Here is a 21,895-nt window from a genome sequence, read left to right as displayed (position 1 = left end):
GCAAAGAACAAATTGGTGAATAACTGGAGGGGATTGGTGCTGGGTAGGGGTGCACGGAAGTCTTTGTCATCCAACTTAATTATGTCAAAAAAGTGTTTGCAGTACAAACTATGATTTTTTTACATGAAGACAAAGGAGCAGTCATACCAAAGTGATAAAAAAGTGATAATGCACTTGAGCAGCAACAATAAGACAACCCCACAGTTCTTCTCGTGGCCGCCTGAGGCTGGATCCAAAGGAGAGTCAGTCGCTATAGATTGTACAAAAGTGCACAAAACATTCCTTAGTGTATATATCATTGTATACCGGTATGCAGATGTGTTGAGGTCGACCTATCAAATATTGGGGCCGCACATCACCGGTGTTATAATCCAGCTGATTTCTGTACCTCGCTTTAGCCTCTCAGCCACCACAGGTTTTTCTGTCCTTGCATTCTTTGAGGTAAATTCATCAGTGGGTGCAGAAAGTGCAAAAGAAAATGCTGATGTTAGTCGTTCAGATGATTGCTGCCTGCACGCAAAAGGCCATAATGTTCTGGAAGATGCAGAACAGCAGAGGGAAAAAAAGAGAGAGAGCAGGAAGCTTGCGTGGCTTCGTATTGCACACTGCTTGTGTTTATCAAAGCTTAAGAAGGGAAGTTTCTCCATTCAGCCGGTGTTAATGAACCTTATTTAATAGAATAATGAAATTAGGCATGGCAGGGGGGAAGCAAGAAGCACCCGCTCACTGTCCGGTTTGTGTGTGTGGGCTGACAGCTGTGGATAATCTCATTTGCTAAGCATAATTAATGGCAAGTGGTTTCATTTACTTGTAATGTGGACTGTCTTTTCTCAAGGGCAAAGAAATATGAAAACTTTTTGGATTAATTTTCCTATCGACTGACTCGGTATAAGGAAGGAAATTTGTAAGAGTAGATTTTTTTCTTATTTTATTAAAGCTCCTGCTCCTTTCTTACTTTTATACTTTATTGTCTTTAATGAGCCTCAGTACAAATATAAAAGAGGAAAAAAGGCTGGTCTTTCTTTTATGAGACAGTAAGTATGCCATTCTTGGCCAGGACTTCAGGGCTGTGGTTGTTCTGCTGTTAGGGTTTCCGGCTTGAACTTTTGTTGGGTTTCACTGCACGGGTTTGAATCCTGTTCCCAGTGGCTAAAGTTAAAATAATAATATTTATAACAGGCAACACTTTCTAAAGCCATGATTACCGGTGAGCACTGTGCAATTATGAGGTGTTCCAGAAAAAAACATGTTAATAGCTGGAAGGTTTGAGAAAAAACTTGAAATTTTGACTTAAGATGTTGTTTTTTCAGTAGTGGAGACACCTTCAATACATGCAATGCATGGGTGACCTTTAGGCTGATAGGAATGCAGCATGAAATGGTGAGCTTCTAACAAAATCCAGTTTAGTTGCATCAGTAGAAGTTTGTTTGCACGATGTGACCTCCAGATGTCCTCCTGATGCAGCAAGGAAAGAAAAAGCAGTCGTGCATTGAAGATTTTGGTCCAGGCTCTACAGCCTACATTCATCAACTATGCTACCACTGAGTGAAAATAGAGAAAATCCTGGACTCAACCATTTTCACCAGATAATCCTCCTTTCTGACTTACAGAATGATAAAACTTTACTAACCTGACTTCATTTTCATTCAGTATGGCCTGAAACTATGACCATAAATGCATCAGCTGTCTTCTAAAGTCCCAGAGAAAAAAGGTAGAAGCTACACCCACACTTTATGCTATTTATCTGTCCTACCCTCATTTTTTACTCTAAACAGCAGAACTAGTCTGTATTATCTTTCATCTGTGTTTTGCTAGCAGACATTAAAGTAATGATCCATTACAACTGCATGTGCCATTTGTCACATTGGAGCAGTTAAATAAACTGACATATATCATTGTTTTTTTAGATTTCCTCACAAGTTGCCTTTACATGCAACATTCAAGCGCAGGTTACGGCGCTGGACTGGAAGCTCAGTGAGGGAATGTAGGTCCAAATCAATGGACCTGCATGGAGACAACATGTGACTTTGTAACCAATCAAATGTGCAAGCTGTTTCAAAAGTATGTTAATCATTATACTGTATTTATTAATTATATTATTGTAATCACCAATATATTTTTTATGTTTCTGTAATTTTTAATAGTAAAATTTAATTATTGTTGTTATTCATGAATTATCAAATGTACTATTTCACAAAACAAAGAAAAAAAAATAGAAAAGCACTTTGTTATTTTTGATTAAGATGATAATTTGAGTAAGTTATTTGTAATAACTGTAACTGTAATGTAAGTAAGTTATTTACTTACATTCGTGAACAGAAAAGTTTGTTTTAGTGGTCCAGTGTACCGGCTGAAGTTTAATTTAATATGAGATGTTTTAACCGAAGCAGCGCAGTCTTGAGTTTTGGTGCTGGGGCTAAAGTTGTGATAACTGTCACTGTCCTTTAAAATGCTGAAGAGTTTGCAGTTCTTTTATTATCCAGTAGAAAAAGAGCGCTTCTACAGATTCCAGTGTTGCCTAAGATTAGTTTTGATGTCTCTTTCTATGTTTCTTAAGATGGAAAGAGACTGTTTGCGTCTTTGAACGATGAAATGGATTTCAAAATGCTCCTCCTTAAAATCCCACCAATGTTCATTTTAGAGTTTGTTTATAGGAGATAAGAGAAGGTGTGCACAGTAGAGCTGAGCTCAAACATGACCTAATTCATTGCTCATTACAAGAAGAAACACTATAGAGTTGAGAAAAAATTAGATTTTCAAAGTAGAAAAAAATCCTTTTTATCTACCTGTGAGGAAAATCTGCTGTGATAACGCCTCCAGCTTTGATCAGCTCTCCGTTCACGTGTGGGCGGGCTGAGAGAGCAAACTGCTGACAGCATGTTCCAATGAGCTAAACATTTGCACACAACGCGCGCTGTTCACACAGATGCACACAAACACACGTCCCACACATACTCCTACAAAGTTACAGAAAAACAGCGATTAACGCACCAAAGTGAATGACAAACGTAGCACGGCGCTGTTGTCCACCAGCAGGTGAGTCACTGTGGTCAAAGTCTCTGTACAGTTCGTCACAGGGTTAAACAGCCATCTGCCTCTGAAGGCTCGAGCACACTGCGATTTCACTTCAGTGTGCGACGTCGATCTAAAAACCTGTAGGACGTTACGTTTGATGGATACAGAATTGGAAACTAGACGTTTGATGATATTACACATCATCATCATTATCCAAATGAGCTACGTCTTAATCAGCATGTCTCACGCTGCGTTTTGATTGGGTCGTTAGTAGATATAACCACGACCAAACATATCATCACAATCTTTTCAGGCTGTATTTGTAGATGCCTGAACTTAAAGCCAAAGATCTTTTTGACAAGTATGGCTGTTGGTGCACTACTTGCTTAAGGTTGCACCACTGGTCTGGACTTTTACTCAGTCAGTGCAGCACCTTCTTTCTTTTTTCAGCCATTCTGTTGCAGATTTGCTGCTGTGCTTGTGATCATTGTGCTGTTGCATGACTCAATTTTGGCCACGTTTTGACTGTCAGACAGATGGCTTCTCATGTGACTTTGGTATACAGAAGAGTTCATGTTTGCCTCAAAAACTGCAAGTCCAGATCATCACCCCTCCAAGGTCTAGCACAGTATTGCACATTGTCTGTGCAAAAGGGTTAGGTGGTTTGTTTAAATGCAGCTTTGCAAACCTAAGCTGTGCTGTGAAAAAGGTGAGATTCAGGTGGAGACAATGCAAAGAGACAAGTGAAAAAATTCACTGCAGAAATCAGTGGAAATGATTTAGTTGGTGGTGTCACAATACATGCAAAAACTAAAGCAAAGAAGCAAAAGGAAGCAGCTGTGATGGCCGAGTGGTTAAGGTGTTGGACTTGAAATCCAATGGGATCTTCCCGCGCAGGTTCAAATCCTGCTCACAGCGAAGCGCTTCTTTTTGGCACCATGTCCAGATTAACCCACGTACCCATGAGGTAGTGGGAAGCTGTGGTTCAGACACAGTATGTGTTGTCTTGTCACATCAACTAAGAAATCTAAAATCTAACTGGCCCCAAATAAAAATGTGTTGTCAAATCAGAATAACCATTTGAGGCTTCCTTGTGGGAACAAAGGGGTGAAGATACAGTGTTTCCTCCTCAGTAAATTATTTTAAATAGTTAAAAATGCAATGAAAACTTTTGGTATTATTAGATGTAAAACTACCAGTTTTCACATTTCGAAAAAAAAAGTGCACCACTGTGTCTTGATGTGTGCTCAATCATCCAGGTAAATAAATCCAAGACCATCTATGTAAAAGACCATCTCTGAACTGATGAGGGGGCCTAAGGGTACATCTTTCACCATCTTGCAGCTGTGAACTCTGTGAATGGTACTCATGGCTATTGATCAATGGTCATGACAGTTTGCATATTAATAATCAAGCAGCGGACCTCACAGCCCATTGTTCATTCAGTGGGCTGGTTTCAGTCATTGTGCAACTGTACTGTTTATAAGATTGGGGAAACCTGCAGTCAGCTGAGACTGAAGAAGTCACTTGGATGAGCGATGAAACGTTTCTCCCACTGCAAACGCTACATCCAGATGAACAGAATCAACTTTTTGGGATGTGCACCACTGTGATTAACTTTGTGGTTCTCCAACTGTGGGGCGAGGCCCACTGTGGGTGAGACATGGAGTCACTGCAGGTGACGGAGAACCAGGTGAAAAATATGAAAATATAAAGTTGAATTAATTTTTTAAGGAAAATAAACTGTAGCTGTTTCTTGATGCTATTGCTCTGACATTTGTTCAAATAAGACTCATGACAGAAACAATAAAAACTGGGTTTTGGGGCATTAACATTTTGTGGCTTCTGCAGTAAAAGTAATGTCTTTACTTTTACCCCCTAAAAGAATTAAACACACACAGTTACAGTTGTATCCAGACTGCTCTGTGTTAGCTTCATTAGTCAAGTCAAGTCAAGTGGCTTTATTATCATTCCAACCATGTGCAGCGGTACAGCACACAGTGAAACAACACAACGTTCCTCCAAGACCATGGTGCTACATATGACATATAACAAACAATCAACACAGGACTAGATAAAGTGCAAGTGTGCAAAAATTGCAAAAAATCAAAACAAAGAGAGTGCAACACCAGACAGAACAGAGCGATACAGACACAACAGTGCAACAGAAATGTGCAAAACACTGAGTATTGTGCAAAAAGTCACTTGGTGTCTGAAGGTATATGTGTGTGTGTGTCAGTCCAGTACCTCACAGTTCTTTGGTTTGGGAATTTTCTGACTGGTTCTTGATCTCATCCTTCTCACTCGAATTTAAGAAATCCTGGTGAGTACACCAAGCGTCAAATCTCCATTAAAAATGATAAACACATCTACAAAATCCGGATAAAATGCTTTTGGACCCTTTCTGCATATTTTCACTGATGATATTGAGGCAGTCAAGAAGAGCAGAAAGCACAAAGACAGTTTAAAATCTTTATCTAAAGTTTAATAAATAGCAGCAAGCTGACTGCATTTTTCCAAATGTATTGTGCTGGCTTTCAAACCCATTTTTCCATTTTGTCTAATTAAAACATTGCAGCTAAGTGTTTGCGATTTCACCACAGATCCATGTCAGATACCATTTTCTTCCCCACACAGCGAGAACAGGCTGCAAAGCTTCTCTCCGGCCTAAGTTTAGTTCAGTACGTCGTCTCATCTCATCGCACTCAGGGAACAAATGTCTGCTTTCAAATCAACAAGCTGATGATCATTATTTGGAAACGAGTGATGAAATTATTGCCTGAAACATACGATGATGTGCAATGAAACTAAAACGAGAGACAATAACAGTGGCAGCAGTAATCTATGGCAGCCTGTTGCCTGCTTCCAATGGGCCTCGCTTCAGCTTTTAATGCCCTCGCCTGCTGACTCGCTGTCACTTCATCAGTTTGAATGATTAGGCGGTGCTTATCTCTCACTGTGAGCCGTGTTTGTTGGCTCACAGCTGGAGAATCGCTTAATTGTTTTGTTAGTTTATCGAGGCCCAAGTGTAGTCAGAGAAATGAGTGGGTTAAATCTAATGTTGCTGTCAGTGTAAGAAAGAAATATATCATTTTTTTCTGTAGATTAGACTTTTTTTTTTATAAACCATCTGGCTAAAGTGTGCAGGGCGTCTTTATCTTTGGGCCACATTTGGTCTTAACTGGGGCCGGTTTGGGTCCTGACTTAATTTGTAATCTCTGCTTGTTTTGCACTGTAGTTAGACATCCTCACCTGCTGTCAATCAGCTGATGCTCCCCGTTATTCCCCATCAGACTGTCTCATTCTCATTACAGTCAAGTTTTCCACCGTTTTCCTCGTGTTTCCATTTTCTCTCTGTGTATTTTTTGCATCCTGTTAGTCCCAGTCGCATTCCTTGTGATGTTTATGTCAGATTTTTGGCCCTTTTGACTTTTTGACATTAGCCTGGATTAAAGAGTAGGATTTAGTGCTTTTCCTCTGACTGCCTGGTCCTGTGTTTGAGTCCTCTCTGGGGTCATTGCACAGGGTAAGTCTGGCTGCTTTAACTCAGCCACAGGTCTGTACTACAAAGCAGGATTATCCAGGTGATTTCGGGGTTAACCCTGGGTGTTCGCTGTTATGGAGACGGTTTACTTCTTGCTATGTCATACTTACATCGCCATGGTTACTTATGCTGCAGATATAATCTCTGGAGCAGTGTTGTTGTGCTCTAGATTAAAGATCAGGTAAGAAATCACCGCCTACTGACCAATCAGATCTCTGGAAAATATCATCACCATTCCTTGTAGATGTCTCTGATCACTGTGCACAGATAACAGGAGAGCCTAAAGTTTTATTCTATAAGCATCTAAAATCTTTGTCTTCCCCTGAAGCACGTCTTTAATACATACACAACCTTTTTGTAGCAACTATGTTATTGTTCTTGTTCCCTTAAAATATGATCCTAAATTCTATCAAACTGGCATGTTGTCTCAGCCTACATTTCTGTGTCTATACAAATCAAATTGTAACAAAGTTGGGACTCTGTGTAAAATCTAAATGAAGGCAGAATGCGATTGAACCCAGCTGCTCAGGGGTCCTGTTTGTTCTGTTTGTTTCACGCTGCACCAAATGTTTTCAGCTGGTTTAGCATCGTTTTGTTGATGCAAAGCCTTCGACTAAAACACGTGTCGTTTGGATGGGAGCATATTCTGATGTAAAACCTGCATATACCTTTCAACGCTGATGGTGCCTTTCCAGATGTGCAAGCTGCCAGTTCCATAAGTACTAATGACCTCCAATACCAGCTGATAACAAGCCAAATGCTCCCTCTCCTCTTAATTCTAGAAACAGTGGCATCCATGTTTTTCGAACAGAATTTAACATTTTGTGACTTCCACTTTGCCTCAGTCTAGAGTCCAAGCCTCTGTTCTTGGACTCCACCAACTGTCAGGGTCTCTCAGTTTCCTGCTCTTCAGCCAACACACATGTTTCTGATTTGCTCATGACCTGCCAGTACTTGAGCACCTGCTCGAGCAGCCATTCTCTGCCAGATTGTTGTGGTGATCGGGCTCAGTCATGCTTGTGTGCTTCCTAACGTTGCCTTTTTTCTGCCTTGCAGTCTCGTGTTCGGTTGGCTGAAGACCTCCTCTTGTGTTTAGTACTCACCTGCTGTCTCAGGCTGGTTTGCTCCTCTAAGGAAAGGATTAATCTTCACTTACCTGCCAGAACTCAACAACCTTTACTTAAATCCCTGGAATTCTCGCTGCATCTCATCTCATTGCATTTTGTATTTACTCGGGTTATTGTTGTCAAATAAGAACATTTGTCTGATCATTTGAACCACGCAGGTGTGACAAAAAAACACGTAAGAAATCCAGAAGGGGGCAAATACTTTTTGCAGCACTGTCAGCCTGAAGTTAATCACATTTGCTATTTTTATTTTATAATTTACTATTAAAAGTGCAATTTAAAAATAAGAATTCTGGATTTTGCAATAAAAATATTAGTGACTATCTTATTCTGTCACTGCTTCAGCCCCACTGGGGATCAAAACTCAGCTGTCCTTCCAAGCTGCAGAGAAGATGGGACCCCTAACGCTTGCAGAGTTATAGCCACACTTTACCCGCTGAGCATCCCTGCAATTAAGTTAAATGGGCGCACAAACCATATTGCTAATGGTTTCACAAAGCCCAAGCCCCAGAGAAGTGTGGCGATTGAAGAATCCATCAGTGAAATTGCGCACTGACATGCCCCACTAAGTTTGACTGCACGATGGAGCTCACTTATCCAAAACGCATCCAATATACAAATATAGCCAAACACACGCCACGTCATGACACAGAGCCGTAGCAGACAGCAGCTGTTTGTCGCATGTCGGAGAATCATAATCCTCGCTAAAAGCAGGACAATCAAATCATTTCTCCAACGAGACTTTGCAGCCAACAAATGACAGTTTGTTAATTTGACTGAAAAGGCAACAGAAGGGGATTTTTTTTTACAGCCAAATGGCAGTTTATTTTTACTGAAATGCCCCCAAAAAGTTCATCTGTATCCAGACAAAAAACAGATACAAATCCAGATTAACAAAGTAATTTCATTGCAGTCTGCGCTCAGAGGGTCCTCACAGCGTGCTGTAATAAACGAGCTGAAATGAAGCGGCTTTGCATCTAGAAAGTTCTTGACATGTTCTTGATTTTTTTTCCTCTTTAATCAACTCACTGATGTTTTTATTTCAAGGTGAACTCCGATGCAGCTGAAAACTACCCTGCTGGTTTTGTTGTCTCTCTGTTTCTGAGCTTTTTGCGCATCTTTTGACATAATTGTGCTTCCCATTATTTCTTTTCTCTGACTTTTACTTTGCCTCGCTTGATCTCCTGAAACTGCTGTAAAATATCTCAAAATAACCTCCTCCCTGTGGAGGAATATAGGTGACAGCTGAGTGCCTTAATTATGGGGACAGAAAAAGGTGAATAAGCTGCGAGTGCTGCTCCACGGGGCTGTGCTCATTTGCAGATTCAGGACTTTATTTAGGGGTCTACAATACGGTGCAGTACTCAGTGTCATGTGTGACTATTGATCTGTGTAATAAAAACAGATGTCATCGATATGAAACCCACCGGTTTATAAATTTCATGGTCCTGGATTTTTTTGGGATTTATTGAGTTTTTATTCCTGTTTTGATTTTTAATGTTTTGTGTGTCTCCAGCCTTTCCCTCCCTCCGTCTTCTCCTTGTGTTTATCATATCTTCCTGTTTTATTTTGGAATTGTTTTTCCTTGTGTATCCCTCCCTGGCTTTCACTTCTTGTCTAATTGGGTCATCTTCTCCACCACCTTCACTCCACACCATAAAAAACTCTCATTAGGCTAAAACAGTCATTTAAATAAAAATATTTAAAAGGAACAAAATATCCAGCATCATCATTATGAGTTGGGCAAGAGAAATAACCCAAAGCAAGATACTCAAGTGTCTTATTCATGACTAATGGGAGGGTGGAGTGAGAGGTGGACCCGTGGATTGGTGCATCAGCAGTATTGGAGGCATTATACTCGGCTAAAGTGGTGAAGAGAGAGCTCCAAACATTCATCCAATCTTAAAAAATGACAGAAAGAGCAAAGCTGTGAATTCAAGTGCCTGAAATGAGTTTCCCTGTCTTTGAGGCAGGCTGACAGGCTGAGGACCTTGGATGCCCGGTGGGAGCTAAGAGAAGAACTACTCCATTATGTTGGAAGGAGCCAGTAGAGGTTTCTTGAGCACACAACAATAGGGAGGAGACTTTGGAGCAAGCCCAGAACCTGCTGGTGAGATCAGGCCTTGGGGGCCACGAGGGACTGTTCAGCGCTGCTGGGGAGAAGGGCGTCGTGAATATCCTCCTTAGCCTGCTGCTTTGGATAAGTTGATGATAACGGATCGATAGATGGATGTTGGATTCAGTAAGATTTGAAACTAATGACTAAGAACATAACAACAGTCCACATAACATCCAGTCCACCATGCAGTCACCAGCACCTTTTAGAAACGGGTCTGTGCTCTCACCATGATTTGGAAGGTAGACAAATGTGTGCGCGGAGCCTCGTGTTCACCCAACCGATGATGAAAAATACGACGTGAACCCTCACATATGGGTGGATGCGTAATGGCTGTTCATGTTTGAACCAAACTGTGAGGGAGGAATCGGCTCTGCCAAACTAGCCGCTGCTGCCAGTCATGTGGAAATGTTCCCGCAGAGTTCAGCAGCAGTGTTTTCTGAACTCTCTCACCTTTTAATGCACATAAAGACTTTATAAGAGACTTAAAGGAAAACGGGAAATCTCAGAAAAACATTCAACTTCCTTTTAAATTAAATTTGATGTTTCTGTAACACTGTAAACAGAAAAGGCTTGGTAATCCCATGTGATTACTTCCTCTTTTCCCCCTCCCCATTTACTTGTTTGAGTGACAGTTTGCTTATACATCCAGCTGTCTAGAAGCTCACAGTCTCAGAAGAACAGAGAAACTCAAACACTGCTGAATTACTGAGCGCACAGCAGTCGCACGACACGAGTCTCCCTCCTGCTGCGCGCTCACAGAGCTCCATTGTAAGTGGAGACGTTTGCCATTTGAGAAAAAGATCCCACCTTCTGTTTCTAAAATGACAGCTGGCATTAAAGTACGGCTCATTGTTGGATACTGTGGAAGCATTAGCTGAGTGCATTGTGGTCCGAAAATAGTGGGATTTGTGGGGACTAATGATTTTCTGGAGGCATTTATTTTTCGTAGAGGGCACGCTTTGATGCACAAAAAAGGCCAACGGGTCATTAATGAAAGTGGAAAAGGCTTTGCGCACTTTGAATAACTGCTGGATTTAATACCGTGGCCATCATGGAGTAATCTGCAGCATTTACCGAGGATTATCATGTGCAGAACAATGCCAGTGTAATCCTAAAAGGCTGACCTGTTGGTCAGACCACTGTAATTATGATTATCGGAGCTCATATCCTGATGAGACATTTATACTCACACGAGTAAACAGAAAGTGAACATTTTTGGCTGCACGTTGGGACTTCTGAGACACAGAAAGTGGAAAAAGGAGCAAACTGAAAACTTCATTGACACTTTTGAGTCACAATCGCCTCTGTCCTTCCTCACAAGTGTTTATTTTTTTGGCGATGAACGGAGGTGATGGTGTCGCAGTCGGCCGTGGCAGCAGCTGTATTCCTGTAACTCCTTCTTCTTGTAACATCTTCATTTTTGGCAGCAGAGGATCTCGTCTTTGGTTTCTTTAATTGATTAACATGCCTGAGATGCACCGCGCTGCCATGCTTGCATTGTTCACATTTTTGTTGCTTGATCAGCAGTTGGGTTTGGCTCATCCTGTGTTACAGCTATAAACGCTGATAGGAGCCCAGAAATGAATGAGCAAAAACAGCAAACAAACAAATCAAGCAGAAAGGGTTCTCCGGAGAGTCTGAACCACGGAGACAGAGAGGGAGCATACACCTGAGACTCTCTGCAGACATCCACCAACTGAAGATGACAATAATTAAAGCTGAAAACAACAATCACCAGGGCAGATATGTGAATGTCCTGACTGATGTCATGTGGTTAAATAGCAACTGCACCAATTTGGCTTTTTACACCAGCTCCTAAACCTCAGGAAGACTTTTTGTCATCAGTCTGACAGGAACATTAAACCTGCACGCAGACATCTCGCTCTTCTGTCATTCAGACACACGGATCTTAATAAAATCGAATCCAACACATCAACCAACAAATAACCAGTTATAAATACTCTTTAGCTCAGGCTATTTGCATTTGTTGCTATATATATATGTGTTAGCATTGGCACTTCGAGCAGATTATTATGGTGATAAAAACACGTAAAGTTTTTATTCATGGGCTTAAAAATGAGCGATTTCCAGTGCTATAAAGATGAATGAAGTTTGCACAACCTGACTTAATCACTCAGAAACCAACTGGACCATAAGGGATGACTAAAGCATTTTTAGCATCATTTGGAGCTGAAGTTTGAGTTTGACTGCAGTTAATAAGATGAGATGATCCCTGACTTTTTAACTGCTCCAGAGGGAGAAACAATCCCAGTGTCTGCATCAGTGCTTCAATTTCCAATCCCAAAATAAGACTGATTCACATCCACCAGGTCACCATGGCCTACTTAGGGTCGGAGCTAGGGTTCGTTGTGTTCTAAGCAAATGCAAATATAATATAGCAATGCTTTTGCAATATGCTATATTAAATTTAGCAGAGCAAAGGGTCGAAGCCTTTTTTTTATTGATATATCAAAAATCCATTCCTCATAACAGGTTGTCAGTGACCCGCTTGATGTAGAGCCTGTAAAGTCTGTGTACCTTAAGGCGTCGCCACAGCAGAAGTTTGTACTATGAAGCAGGATCTTATCCGGATAACCTCAGGATCAATCCTGGGTTTTCTGTACTAGGAAGGTCATTTCTTACAGATTCAAGATCAACAGGTATGAAATCACTTTTATATTTAATCTTTATTCACACACCGCAGCTGAAAGAATACAAACTTAAACCTTCAGGAGCAGGGTACGCTCAGCGTTTATGTTTAAAATCACTGTTTTCCTTACAGCATGCTGTATGTATCATATAGATTGTTAAGCCATAATTTACTAAAATCAGTGAATGAAGGGCAAACGGTACCGTTGTCGATTGGCAACAGGTAAAAAAATGTTTTTTTTTATATGTGATTCTAATCTGCATTTAAGTCTCTTTTACCCGGTTGGAACTACAGCTACTAGAAGACAGAACAAAAACCTGTTCAATGTAATTCATTTCACTTTGATGTGCTGACAAACTGAAGCAATTTCCATCACAGGGAGCAGTTACTGTAGACAGAAGAAACTTTTTCTTTAGATTGGCTAGGCGCTGCCAAGCCCACTCCTCTCATGTGAATTTGCAGAGTATATAACCAGTTTAAAAACTCAATTCACAGCTTGGGAGGAGAACATGTGGAGCCACTAAAGCCTGGCAGTGGTGGGATTCGAACCCACGCCCCCAAAGAGACTGGAGCCTTAATCCAGCGCCTTAGACCACTCGGCCACACTACCAGTGATTTCTACTTAATTTCCATCTGTTGGTTGGTTAAACATCAACTAGAAAGCTCTATCCCTGTAACATGCTCTTAATATCCAGGTGTCCAGAAGTTTTAAATTCGTTTTTATTTACACCTTCATGTGGGATTTAGCATATCTAAAAAAGTCTCATAACAGCCCAAAAGGTCTGTCAGTGGTAACAACTGACTATTTCTGAAACTATGCTTGCAGCTAAAATTCAGTCTAACCCCCAAAATAACAAAACCAAGCCAGGACCCACAAACAAGATCCAAAAACAAAGAAAGACCCAAACAAGGATTCAAAACTCAGAGACAGCAGGAAAATCCCCACATAAAGACAGAGAAGCAGCGAAGGACAAAACCAAATCAAAGCTCAAGTTAGCAGAAAACCAAACACTTGAAATCATCACCAAACGCAGAGACTAAAGCAATAAGCGTTATTTTTCCTGTAAATGCTCTTCTTGAACTCACAAATACAGCAGGTGGACTGTGGTAAATTGTAAAACATCTCTTCCTAAATGCACTCGCTGTAAGTGATGTAATGTAATGCAGTAACTCTAACGGCAAAGCAAAACAAAGCCTGTGTAAGAATTTCATCAGTGGAGTAAAAAAGACCCAAGCTCACTGAATACTGCCACAAATAACTGTCAGCATCATCATCTGTTTCCCACATAAAGTTCAACAATCACAGCTGCTCGACTCACCTTTGCCTTTGCACCTCCTCCTCCTCTTCCTCTTAGACTTTCCTTTCAGGTCTGACCGCTCCATGTTTCTGCTGCAGGTCCCCGGTGCCATTCAGGAGATGTTTTTTCCTCTGTTATTATACTAGTTTGTCCTTCTGCTGCTTCTTCTCTTCTGCTGGTCTGAAACAAATGAATCAGAGTGCAGCTCTGCAGCGGGAAGCCCTGCACAGTGACTGACTTCTCTCTCCCGCTGCCGGCTTTAGGAGGCGGGCGACTGCTGAGGTTGTGACATCACGAGGAGAGAAAGGGCTGTGATTCAGCATCACTGAGTTTGGTGGCATCAGCTGGTGGTCAGTGGCACATTTTGTAAATCATACAGAGGCGCTGAACTAGTGTCTGAACGCTACAACCAAACATAAGCATCAGAATATTGATGTTAGGGGAGAAAACAGAGGAATATGAGTGTTTCTGAGAAAGATGAAGAACATTTGAAGCATGTGGTCAGAGGATTCAAAGTTATCATTTTCACCAACTAACCTATCATGCATGTCGTTGGACTGTGGAAAGAGAGCAGAGAAACCAGCTGTTTGAGGACTGAACATCACGTGAGCTGCTCCGCTGCACTGAACTGTTCCACATATCCTCTGACTGAGGTGCACGTGAGAATGTGGTCACACTGGACATCAGCCCGTCTCTAACCTGTGTGATGTCAGACTGAGCCAATGTGAGAGAAGCATCTAGTCCAAACAATGTGCTGCTTTTGAGTTTACGCGTCCCACATGCTCTATCCAGACGGCTCCTACACGAATGCTGAAGCAGACTCCCTCCTGCTGTGTGCTTCACATGAGAAAAGGACAATTTTTGAAAATATGCAGACGTGACTCCCCTGAAATTTTCTGGAGTGTGAAAACAGTTTGTTTAAGTAATTTAAGAGTGATGAAAATCTGCAGATTGCTGGTGAATTTCTTGGAGTAGCTCCTCCCACAGTCACTGATGTCAGTGGTCCAGCTCTGGACCCAGGTCTGATACTGTGCCAGCTTTTAGATACAAATTGGGGTTTTTTTTAGGGGGGATTGCATGAAACCACTTCTACATGTAGGTGGAAAGGAAGTCATAAAACCCTATAAGTTTCTGAGCTAGTCCCATGGTTACAGCGCTAAAACATGTTAAATCTCTGGCTTTAAATAAACTATCAGTCTCAGATTTGTAATATAGTTTTCCACATTTACTCAAAAACGTCCAGAAATCATAGCATTAATAGAAAATGATAAATTAATAATAAGCACATACTATAAAATACTAGAGCACACGTGAAATGCCTAAAACAGACCGACCAATGCACAGAACTCTGCAGTGGCCACACATAAATATGGACTGTGCTGCACATGTGACAGTTATGCATACTGCATGCATGCAACAATATAACACTTAATACACACACGCACATATTAAACATTGAAGCTTGAAATGTAGGTTAGCGAGCTGCTCCCGCTGTGTTGTTTCAGAAACAGCAGGAGACAAACTGAACTTCTCGTCGTGCTACACTTTTATCTGCTTTGTGTCTCCTGCTTGAGGTCTGCAGGCTTCAAAACCAACCCTATGGAAGTGAGAAAGAGGCAGAGGATGAAAGATTTTCATGTATGCATAAACTGTATCCTAATTAAAGGGAAAAAAAGGCAAAGAGACAAGGTGTATTTACAATGCTGTGCTGTCTAAAAGATGACAGAGGAGACCTGCCAACGCTGAATTCAAAGCACCGTCAGTATTTCTTATGAGCAGGTTCAGAGGAGCACTTTAAACCCAAATGCAAAAGGATCAAGTGTTAAAACGTTCACGTTCAAACATGTGAAACAATCTCTGGTTCAAGACCGGGAGGTGACACTAAGCAGGAAGGCGTCCTGTGTGAAAATCGATGATATATCAAATACGTTAAGCTGCCAAAGGTATTCACACTCCCGTCCAAATCATCAAATTCAGGTGTATAAAATCAAGCACCCGGACATGCAGACTGCTGCTACTAACATTTGTGAAAGAACGGGTTGCTCTCAGGAGCTCAGAGGATTACAGCGTGCTACCGTGATAGGACGCCGCCTGTGCAACAAGTCCAGCCATGAAATTTCCTCACTTCTAAATGTTCCACAATCAGCTGTTATCAGCATTATAACAAAGTGGAAGCGACTGGGAACCACTGCAAACCCCCCGTAATACTAACATATGCTCAAAAATACATTTCTATTCATAATGATGAATCTAAAAAGACATTTGAAGCTTTCTTTTGCATCATAATGTCTCATTTGCATAATCCCCTCTCATTTCCTGTCCTTTCAACCTTACTTTCAATTAACAATGGCTGTATAATCCCCGTCAATCACTTCCTCAAACTGATAATCTGACTGTGTTACATCTGCATCTACTCATCCCCTCTGCTTTGCTCCTCACCTTCACTTAGCTCTTGCTGCTATCACACTTCATCATTTCAGCCCTCCTCTATAACGAGGTGTTCTTCCTCTTTGTTTATCGCCACGTGTCGAGCTTCTGGGATTCACATTTTCTGTAGCGTTCACCTTGCTGACTCCCGAAGCTCCACTGCTGTGTTTTTATACGACTGTGTACAGTTTCTTCCATCAGTGTGGCTCAGCAGGAGAGGAGGTGAAGGGTTTCTCTCATTTGTATGTAGAAAAGTTGGCGTGACATGACTCACAATCAAATACATTTATGTACTATATGAATGCTGTATTTTCAAACTGATATGTCTGCTTAAAATTTCCCTGTAGCTCCCAGGATCCAGCTTCTTTAAGCACGATCCTGGGAATCCCTTAACCAGGAAGGAAACTCAGGACTTTAAAGCACATATAAAAATACAGCTTACGAACCAAAATGGGCATTGTTAAAGGATACATTTGTACCTTCTCATCCAAATATGGTAACTTCTGGCTTGAAGCAACAAACTCCAAAGCCGAGGCTTCAAAACACAGAGTTAAAATAAATGGATGATGTCAGTGTCAATCACAGTCCATCTTTAAACTGTCAGCGGATCAGAAACGCCATGAAATGCCTCTGGGACCATATTTAGGCATTTACTTTGAAGTATTACTGAATCTCAAATTATTTTAAGTGGTCACATGAAAACATTGCTGATATAAAGTCAACAGTCAAATGTGAATTTTTTCAAAGGAAAATTTTACTGACTTTGCCCCAGAACATGACTTTAAATGCTTTGTACTCTGTGACACCCGCAGCATCTGACAGACATGGAACTGGTAAAGCTGCAGTTGTAACTTCATTCTGGGATCTTTTGTGTTTGGGTGACATGAATCCCATATGCACTGGAAAGCTGTAATAACATTTCTTTAAAGTTTCTGCTTTAAAGGATGCTAATGATGCTCTGTGTCACCCATGACAGTTTTAAAGAGGTTAAATCAGCCAGATTTGCACATCAAAAGACAATCAGGCGATCAATATGTAAGATTTATTCAAATTTATGGTTGTGAGATCTTCTTGAGCGTCATTAATTCATCATTTTTCATCGCTATTTTCTCTTTCTTAGCAAGAGATAATATATAACGCTCTTTGGGGACCAGCCTAGCTGTCAGTGCTTCCAGTCTTTATGCAGACTATAAATTCTGCATTCTGACACGGGAGCTGGAAATAAAGAGAAACCCCCCTCAAAAAAACAAAATAACAAAGTTTATTTTCACACTAATGATCCCACGAGGCTGACGTTACGCAAAGTGGTTGTCACGCTTCATCTAAAAAGACCTGGTATTCAGACAGGGAAAAGGCAGGTGGGTGGAAAACAAGATGAAAACTGTAACAAGGCCTCAAGCGCAGAATGCAGCAGGTTTGTCTAAAAGAAAAAAAAGAGAGAGAATAATAATAATAATAATAATTCAGCATCTAGGACTCTAATTGGAGGAAACAACAATGGACTCTAGAACAAGGAAAAAGGAGAGACCGAGGGAGTCAGTCAGCAGTAACTACATGTTACTCATTAGAGTTTAAAAACGTTTAAAAACATTTAAAAACTTTAGTGATAGAAAGTAATTTGTTACATTACCTGAAGCTAAGTCCATTGTTTAGATACAGTCTATCCTTCATTAATGCTGCTTGTTGTGTTTCATAGTGATGAGCAGCACGAGTGCTTCCTACACATTTAATAAAATACATATTCAATCCTTCCTTTCTGCCTTCCTTTGTTTTCTTGTTTCTCTACCTCTCCTTCTATTGTTCTTCCTTTCTTCCTTTTTGTCTTGTTTCTTCCCTTTCCTTCATTCATTCCCTATGGTCTTCCTAACTTTCCTCCTTTTCCTTCTCTATAAAATTTCTTCTTTCCTTCCTTCCTTTTTAGTCTTGCTTCTTCCTTTTCTTTCCCCTTAATCCGTCTCTATACCCTTCAGGTTCCTTTATTTCTGACTTTCTTCTTTTCCTGACTTCTATCCATCCGTCATTCTTTTCATGTTTTATTTCTATTTTCCTTCCTTCTTCCTTTCTCTGTACCATTCCTTCTTTTGTTGGTTCCTTTCTTACCATACTTACTTCTGTCCATAATTTCTTCTATTCTTGCTTTTCTATTCTTTTCTTTCTATCAGTTTTCCTTCCATTTGTCCTTCCTTCCTGCCTTTTTAAAATTATTCCTTCCTTCCTTTCTTCAACCCCATTCCCTCTCCCTTTCTAGTCATTTACACTGTGTGTGTGTGTGTGTGTGTGTGTGTGTGTGTGTGTGTGTGTGTGTGTGTGTGTGCATGCGTATCAATAAAACAGTAATTAATGCGAAGCAACAAGAATCCAACAATGACCACAGTCACTGAAGAATCCCACGTTAAGAAGCTTTAAACTGAATTAAACAGCACGTTTAAAACTGTGGAGAATTAAATCCAGGTTAAAGCCAGACAAAGAAACTGAGGACTGTGAAGCATAAATATGCTAATTCTATAACACGGGATGTTTCCAGGTGACACAACAATACACCTCCGTTTATCCCGTACATGCTGCTGCAGCTCTCCACAGAGGAACGGTGAGATGGATCTAATGTACAGAGTAATGCTTGGCCCGAGGAGAACACGGGGAAGCTGCTGTGTCCTATTTGCGGCGATGTCGAGCTCATTTTGGAGAGCACCTCATTCTGCCTGCCCTGTGGGATCTTAGCCACAGGCTGGAATACAGTGCAATCTATCTGCTTTTCATCAGACGCAGTAATAGCCTCTCTGTTGTGTCTGCGTGATGCTAAAGTCTCACATCCACTTTATCTCATCTTATCAGATTGGATGTCGGGAAACGGCAGGAGGAGAAGCTGTACACGTTATCATTTCTTGCCATATTATAATATTTTGTTGCACACAGCAGAAAGCTGCAGGATCTCCTCTGAGGCGCATGTGTGTATACACTTCATAATGTTACTTCCTGCTCTCCCTCACCAACATGGGATCAAATCTGCTGGTACGTGCTCAACTTCATCTCAAAACTGCAGAAAAGTTAATCAGTTTGAGATGAATAAAATAAACTCTTGAGAAGTTTTGTAAAAATTAATGCTCCAAGGGTACTCCAATCCATCTGATGCCTCTGGTGTCATCTCGCCTTCAGGGGAGAACTTCTGGAAACCACTTAAAGCCCAAACCAAACATCTGAAGAAGCTGTAACATAAAAAAGAAAATACTCGGATAATAAAATAGCAGCCTCATAGCCCGCTCACATCAGTATGCAAAACTCCCAGCTGCACATTTAGTTTTGCATAAAGACTGGAAGCTCTGCGGGAGGACAGCTAGCTCGGCCCCCCAAGAGTCTTATTGACTAACTCCTGGCAAGAAAGGGAATAAATGTATTTCTAAAAATGGGAAACAGCTCCTGTAAAGTCAGAGTTATGGCTGATGGTGTCAATAATTTATGAGTCTGTTTAGTGTGAAGTTGAATATATCTTTCATATACTGATCATCTTGTTTCCTTTTTTGTACAAAAACTGTCCAATAATCTTTAAAGCTGCTTTATGTGGCTTTTTAGCCACCAGGGGGCAGAATAACAGCAAAGCTGAAAAACAATGCAGCTTCCTTTGTTCCTTCCTTCTGTCCTTTATTTGTTCCTTTTTTTCTCAACTACAATTATCTATCATTCTGCCTTTGTCCTTCATTTTTTCTTCTCTATATTTATCCTACGTTCTGTCTTCTTCCTTCTTTCATTGTTTTTATATCCTTCCTTCTTTTAGCCTTCCTTTGTTCTTTTCTTACTTCTATCCTTCCTTCTTTCCTTTTTTTGCTTCCTTTCACGCAAATCTTTTTAATTATTGGTTTCCCTTCTCCTTTCCTAGTCAGCTACATTGTTTTTATGTGATGCATGTGTGCCTGCATCTTTAGGTGTGTGTGTGTGTGTGTGTGTGTGTGTGTGTGTGTGTGTGTGTGTGTGTGTGTGTGTGTGTGTGTGTGTGTGTGTCAGTCTTATTGTTTTAGAGAGCGACGGCGTGAAGTCAGCCACCCTGGACACACTTGAGTGAACTGGCGGGGAGTTTCATTACGCTGTGAAATAACGATCACACCGTGATTAAGTTGATTAGATTTCATGAATATTTGAAAGGCAAACTAAATTGCTGATTAAATATTTACTGGTGGTTTCCTCGCTGACAGACTGGGAGATCATATCACATCTCCCTAACGGCCTACTGTACAGCTTCAGCGCTACAGCAGCATCGGATAACTGTATGTTAATCAGGTACGTGGTTGTTTGTTTAACTGAAGTTTATTTTTAGGTTTGCAGCTGATTATTTTATCTAGTCTGCGTGTATGAAGTAGGACTGTGACCAAAATGCTTTAATTGTTTTTATTTCAAACTGGCTTTTCGTGTTTGGTCCTCTTCACTCATGCTTCAACTTTACAGCAGTCACCCCCAACATTCAAACCACCTTTTGGTCTGAGGACTTTGGCAGCGGATCCTTTGGGAGCTGCTCGTCCTGGTCTGGGGGCATTCCTGGATCAGGTTTATTCTGGTGGTCAGACTGAAGTTGCTGTAGTGCTGATACTGCCAGGAGAAGCTGCTGCTGTTGGGGAGTGCAGGTGTAATGAATTGATCGATCAGGAGGAATCCCAGGACTCAGCAGAAGACTGCAGATGATCAGCACATGTTCATTAGTTACTTACAGACACAATCAACACTGGCACAAACTTAAACATGAACAAACTCTTCTCATGCAGTTATTATTGAAATTTGTTGAAGGGAACATAAAAAACTATCTTATAAAAGGACCAACATTAAGGTTTGAAGTTCACTTCATAAAACTCAAACAAAATCTGAAAGTGGCTGCTGCACAAAACAGTTTCTCTGTAGTTTTTGCTGGTTTTAGAAATGTAGTTTTAACAAATCGTTAAACTTTAGTACTCTGACATACTGAATGTTTTGCACCTTTTAAGCTACATGAGCTGAGCTCACTCTAACATTATGCACATGTTATTATCTGCTCCTAAGATTAAACAAATAATAAATAAAGGTAACTCATCCCACGCATAGTTCCAGTCATTGTAACCTCAGTCACAATAAAGTTTTTGTTTTATTTTTATGGGAAAAAGTAGCTTTTGTTGGCTTATTTCTGAAACCAGATGGTCTTTTTGCCCTTTGAGAACCAAACTGAAGGATTTTTTTCACAGAGTAACTTAGTTTTTTCATATTGTGAGAAAAAAACAACAGCAATGATAATTACCAGAGGAACCTTTGCAAGCTCGGGGGAGGATATGAAGACTATTAACAAAAGAGCCTGGGTTCAAATCCAGGATCCAGATGGCTTTAGCAGATTCTAATGTGATTCCAAACGCGCCTGAGTTCCCGGGTTCAGTGTATATGTTTGCAGTGCTAAACAGGTTAATTGGCTGCAGTCGTCATGCTGCTGTTTATACAGCTGAAACTGACTCTACTCATATGAAAAGCCATGGATAAAGGTCAACGCTTTAAAGTGAGCTTATTTATTTTTCCTGGTGCTCATATATTTACTGATAGAAAGCCACAGCTGGGTCACCGAAGCTTCTTAAAGAGAGGATCTTTAAAGCCTCGTTGTCAGCTGCAGTGTCTGGTCTGTAAAAAGGGTTGCAGTAAAAATATGGGAATATACACAAGTATAAAACTCACAACATCAACATCATTACAGACTAACAGAACATACAGCTATCA

At 40.7% G+C, this 21,895-nt stretch overlaps 1 protein-coding gene and 2 non-coding genes across 3 annotated transcripts in view; 1 reads left to right on the top strand and 2 right to left on the bottom strand.

The window, feature by feature from the left end:
• LOC146647567 (inactive double-stranded RNA-specific editase B2-like) overlaps positions 1–13,838 on the bottom strand; it is a 36,587-nt gene extending 22,749 nt beyond the window's left edge. The window contains exon 1 of the mRNA XM_085389985.1: positions 13,775–13,838. Within this exon, the coding sequence (XP_085246111.1) occupies positions 13,775–13,838 (64 nt within the window). The remainder of the gene's footprint in view (positions 1–13,774) is intronic.
• On the top strand, positions 3,852–3,933 carry trnas-uga (transfer RNA serine (anticodon UGA)). The gene has a single exon. It is a non-coding gene; the product is annotated as a tRNA-Ser (tRNA).
• trnal-aag (transfer RNA leucine (anticodon AAG)) lies at positions 12,984–13,065 on the bottom strand. The gene has a single exon. It is a non-coding gene; the product is annotated as a tRNA-Leu (tRNA).
• Positions 13,839–21,895: the final 8,057 nt, after the last annotated feature.

This window comes from Rhamphochromis longiceps, linkage group LG18 (assembly GCF_057381845.1).
Source record: "Rhamphochromis longiceps isolate RC_006_pf linkage group LG18, R_longiceps_female_GT1.1, whole genome shotgun sequence".
NCBI lineage: Eukaryota > Metazoa > Chordata > Actinopteri > Cichliformes > Cichlidae > Rhamphochromis > Rhamphochromis longiceps.
The sequence above is the reverse complement of the archived record's forward strand: the minus strand, read 5'-3'. Positions and strand labels throughout refer to the sequence as shown.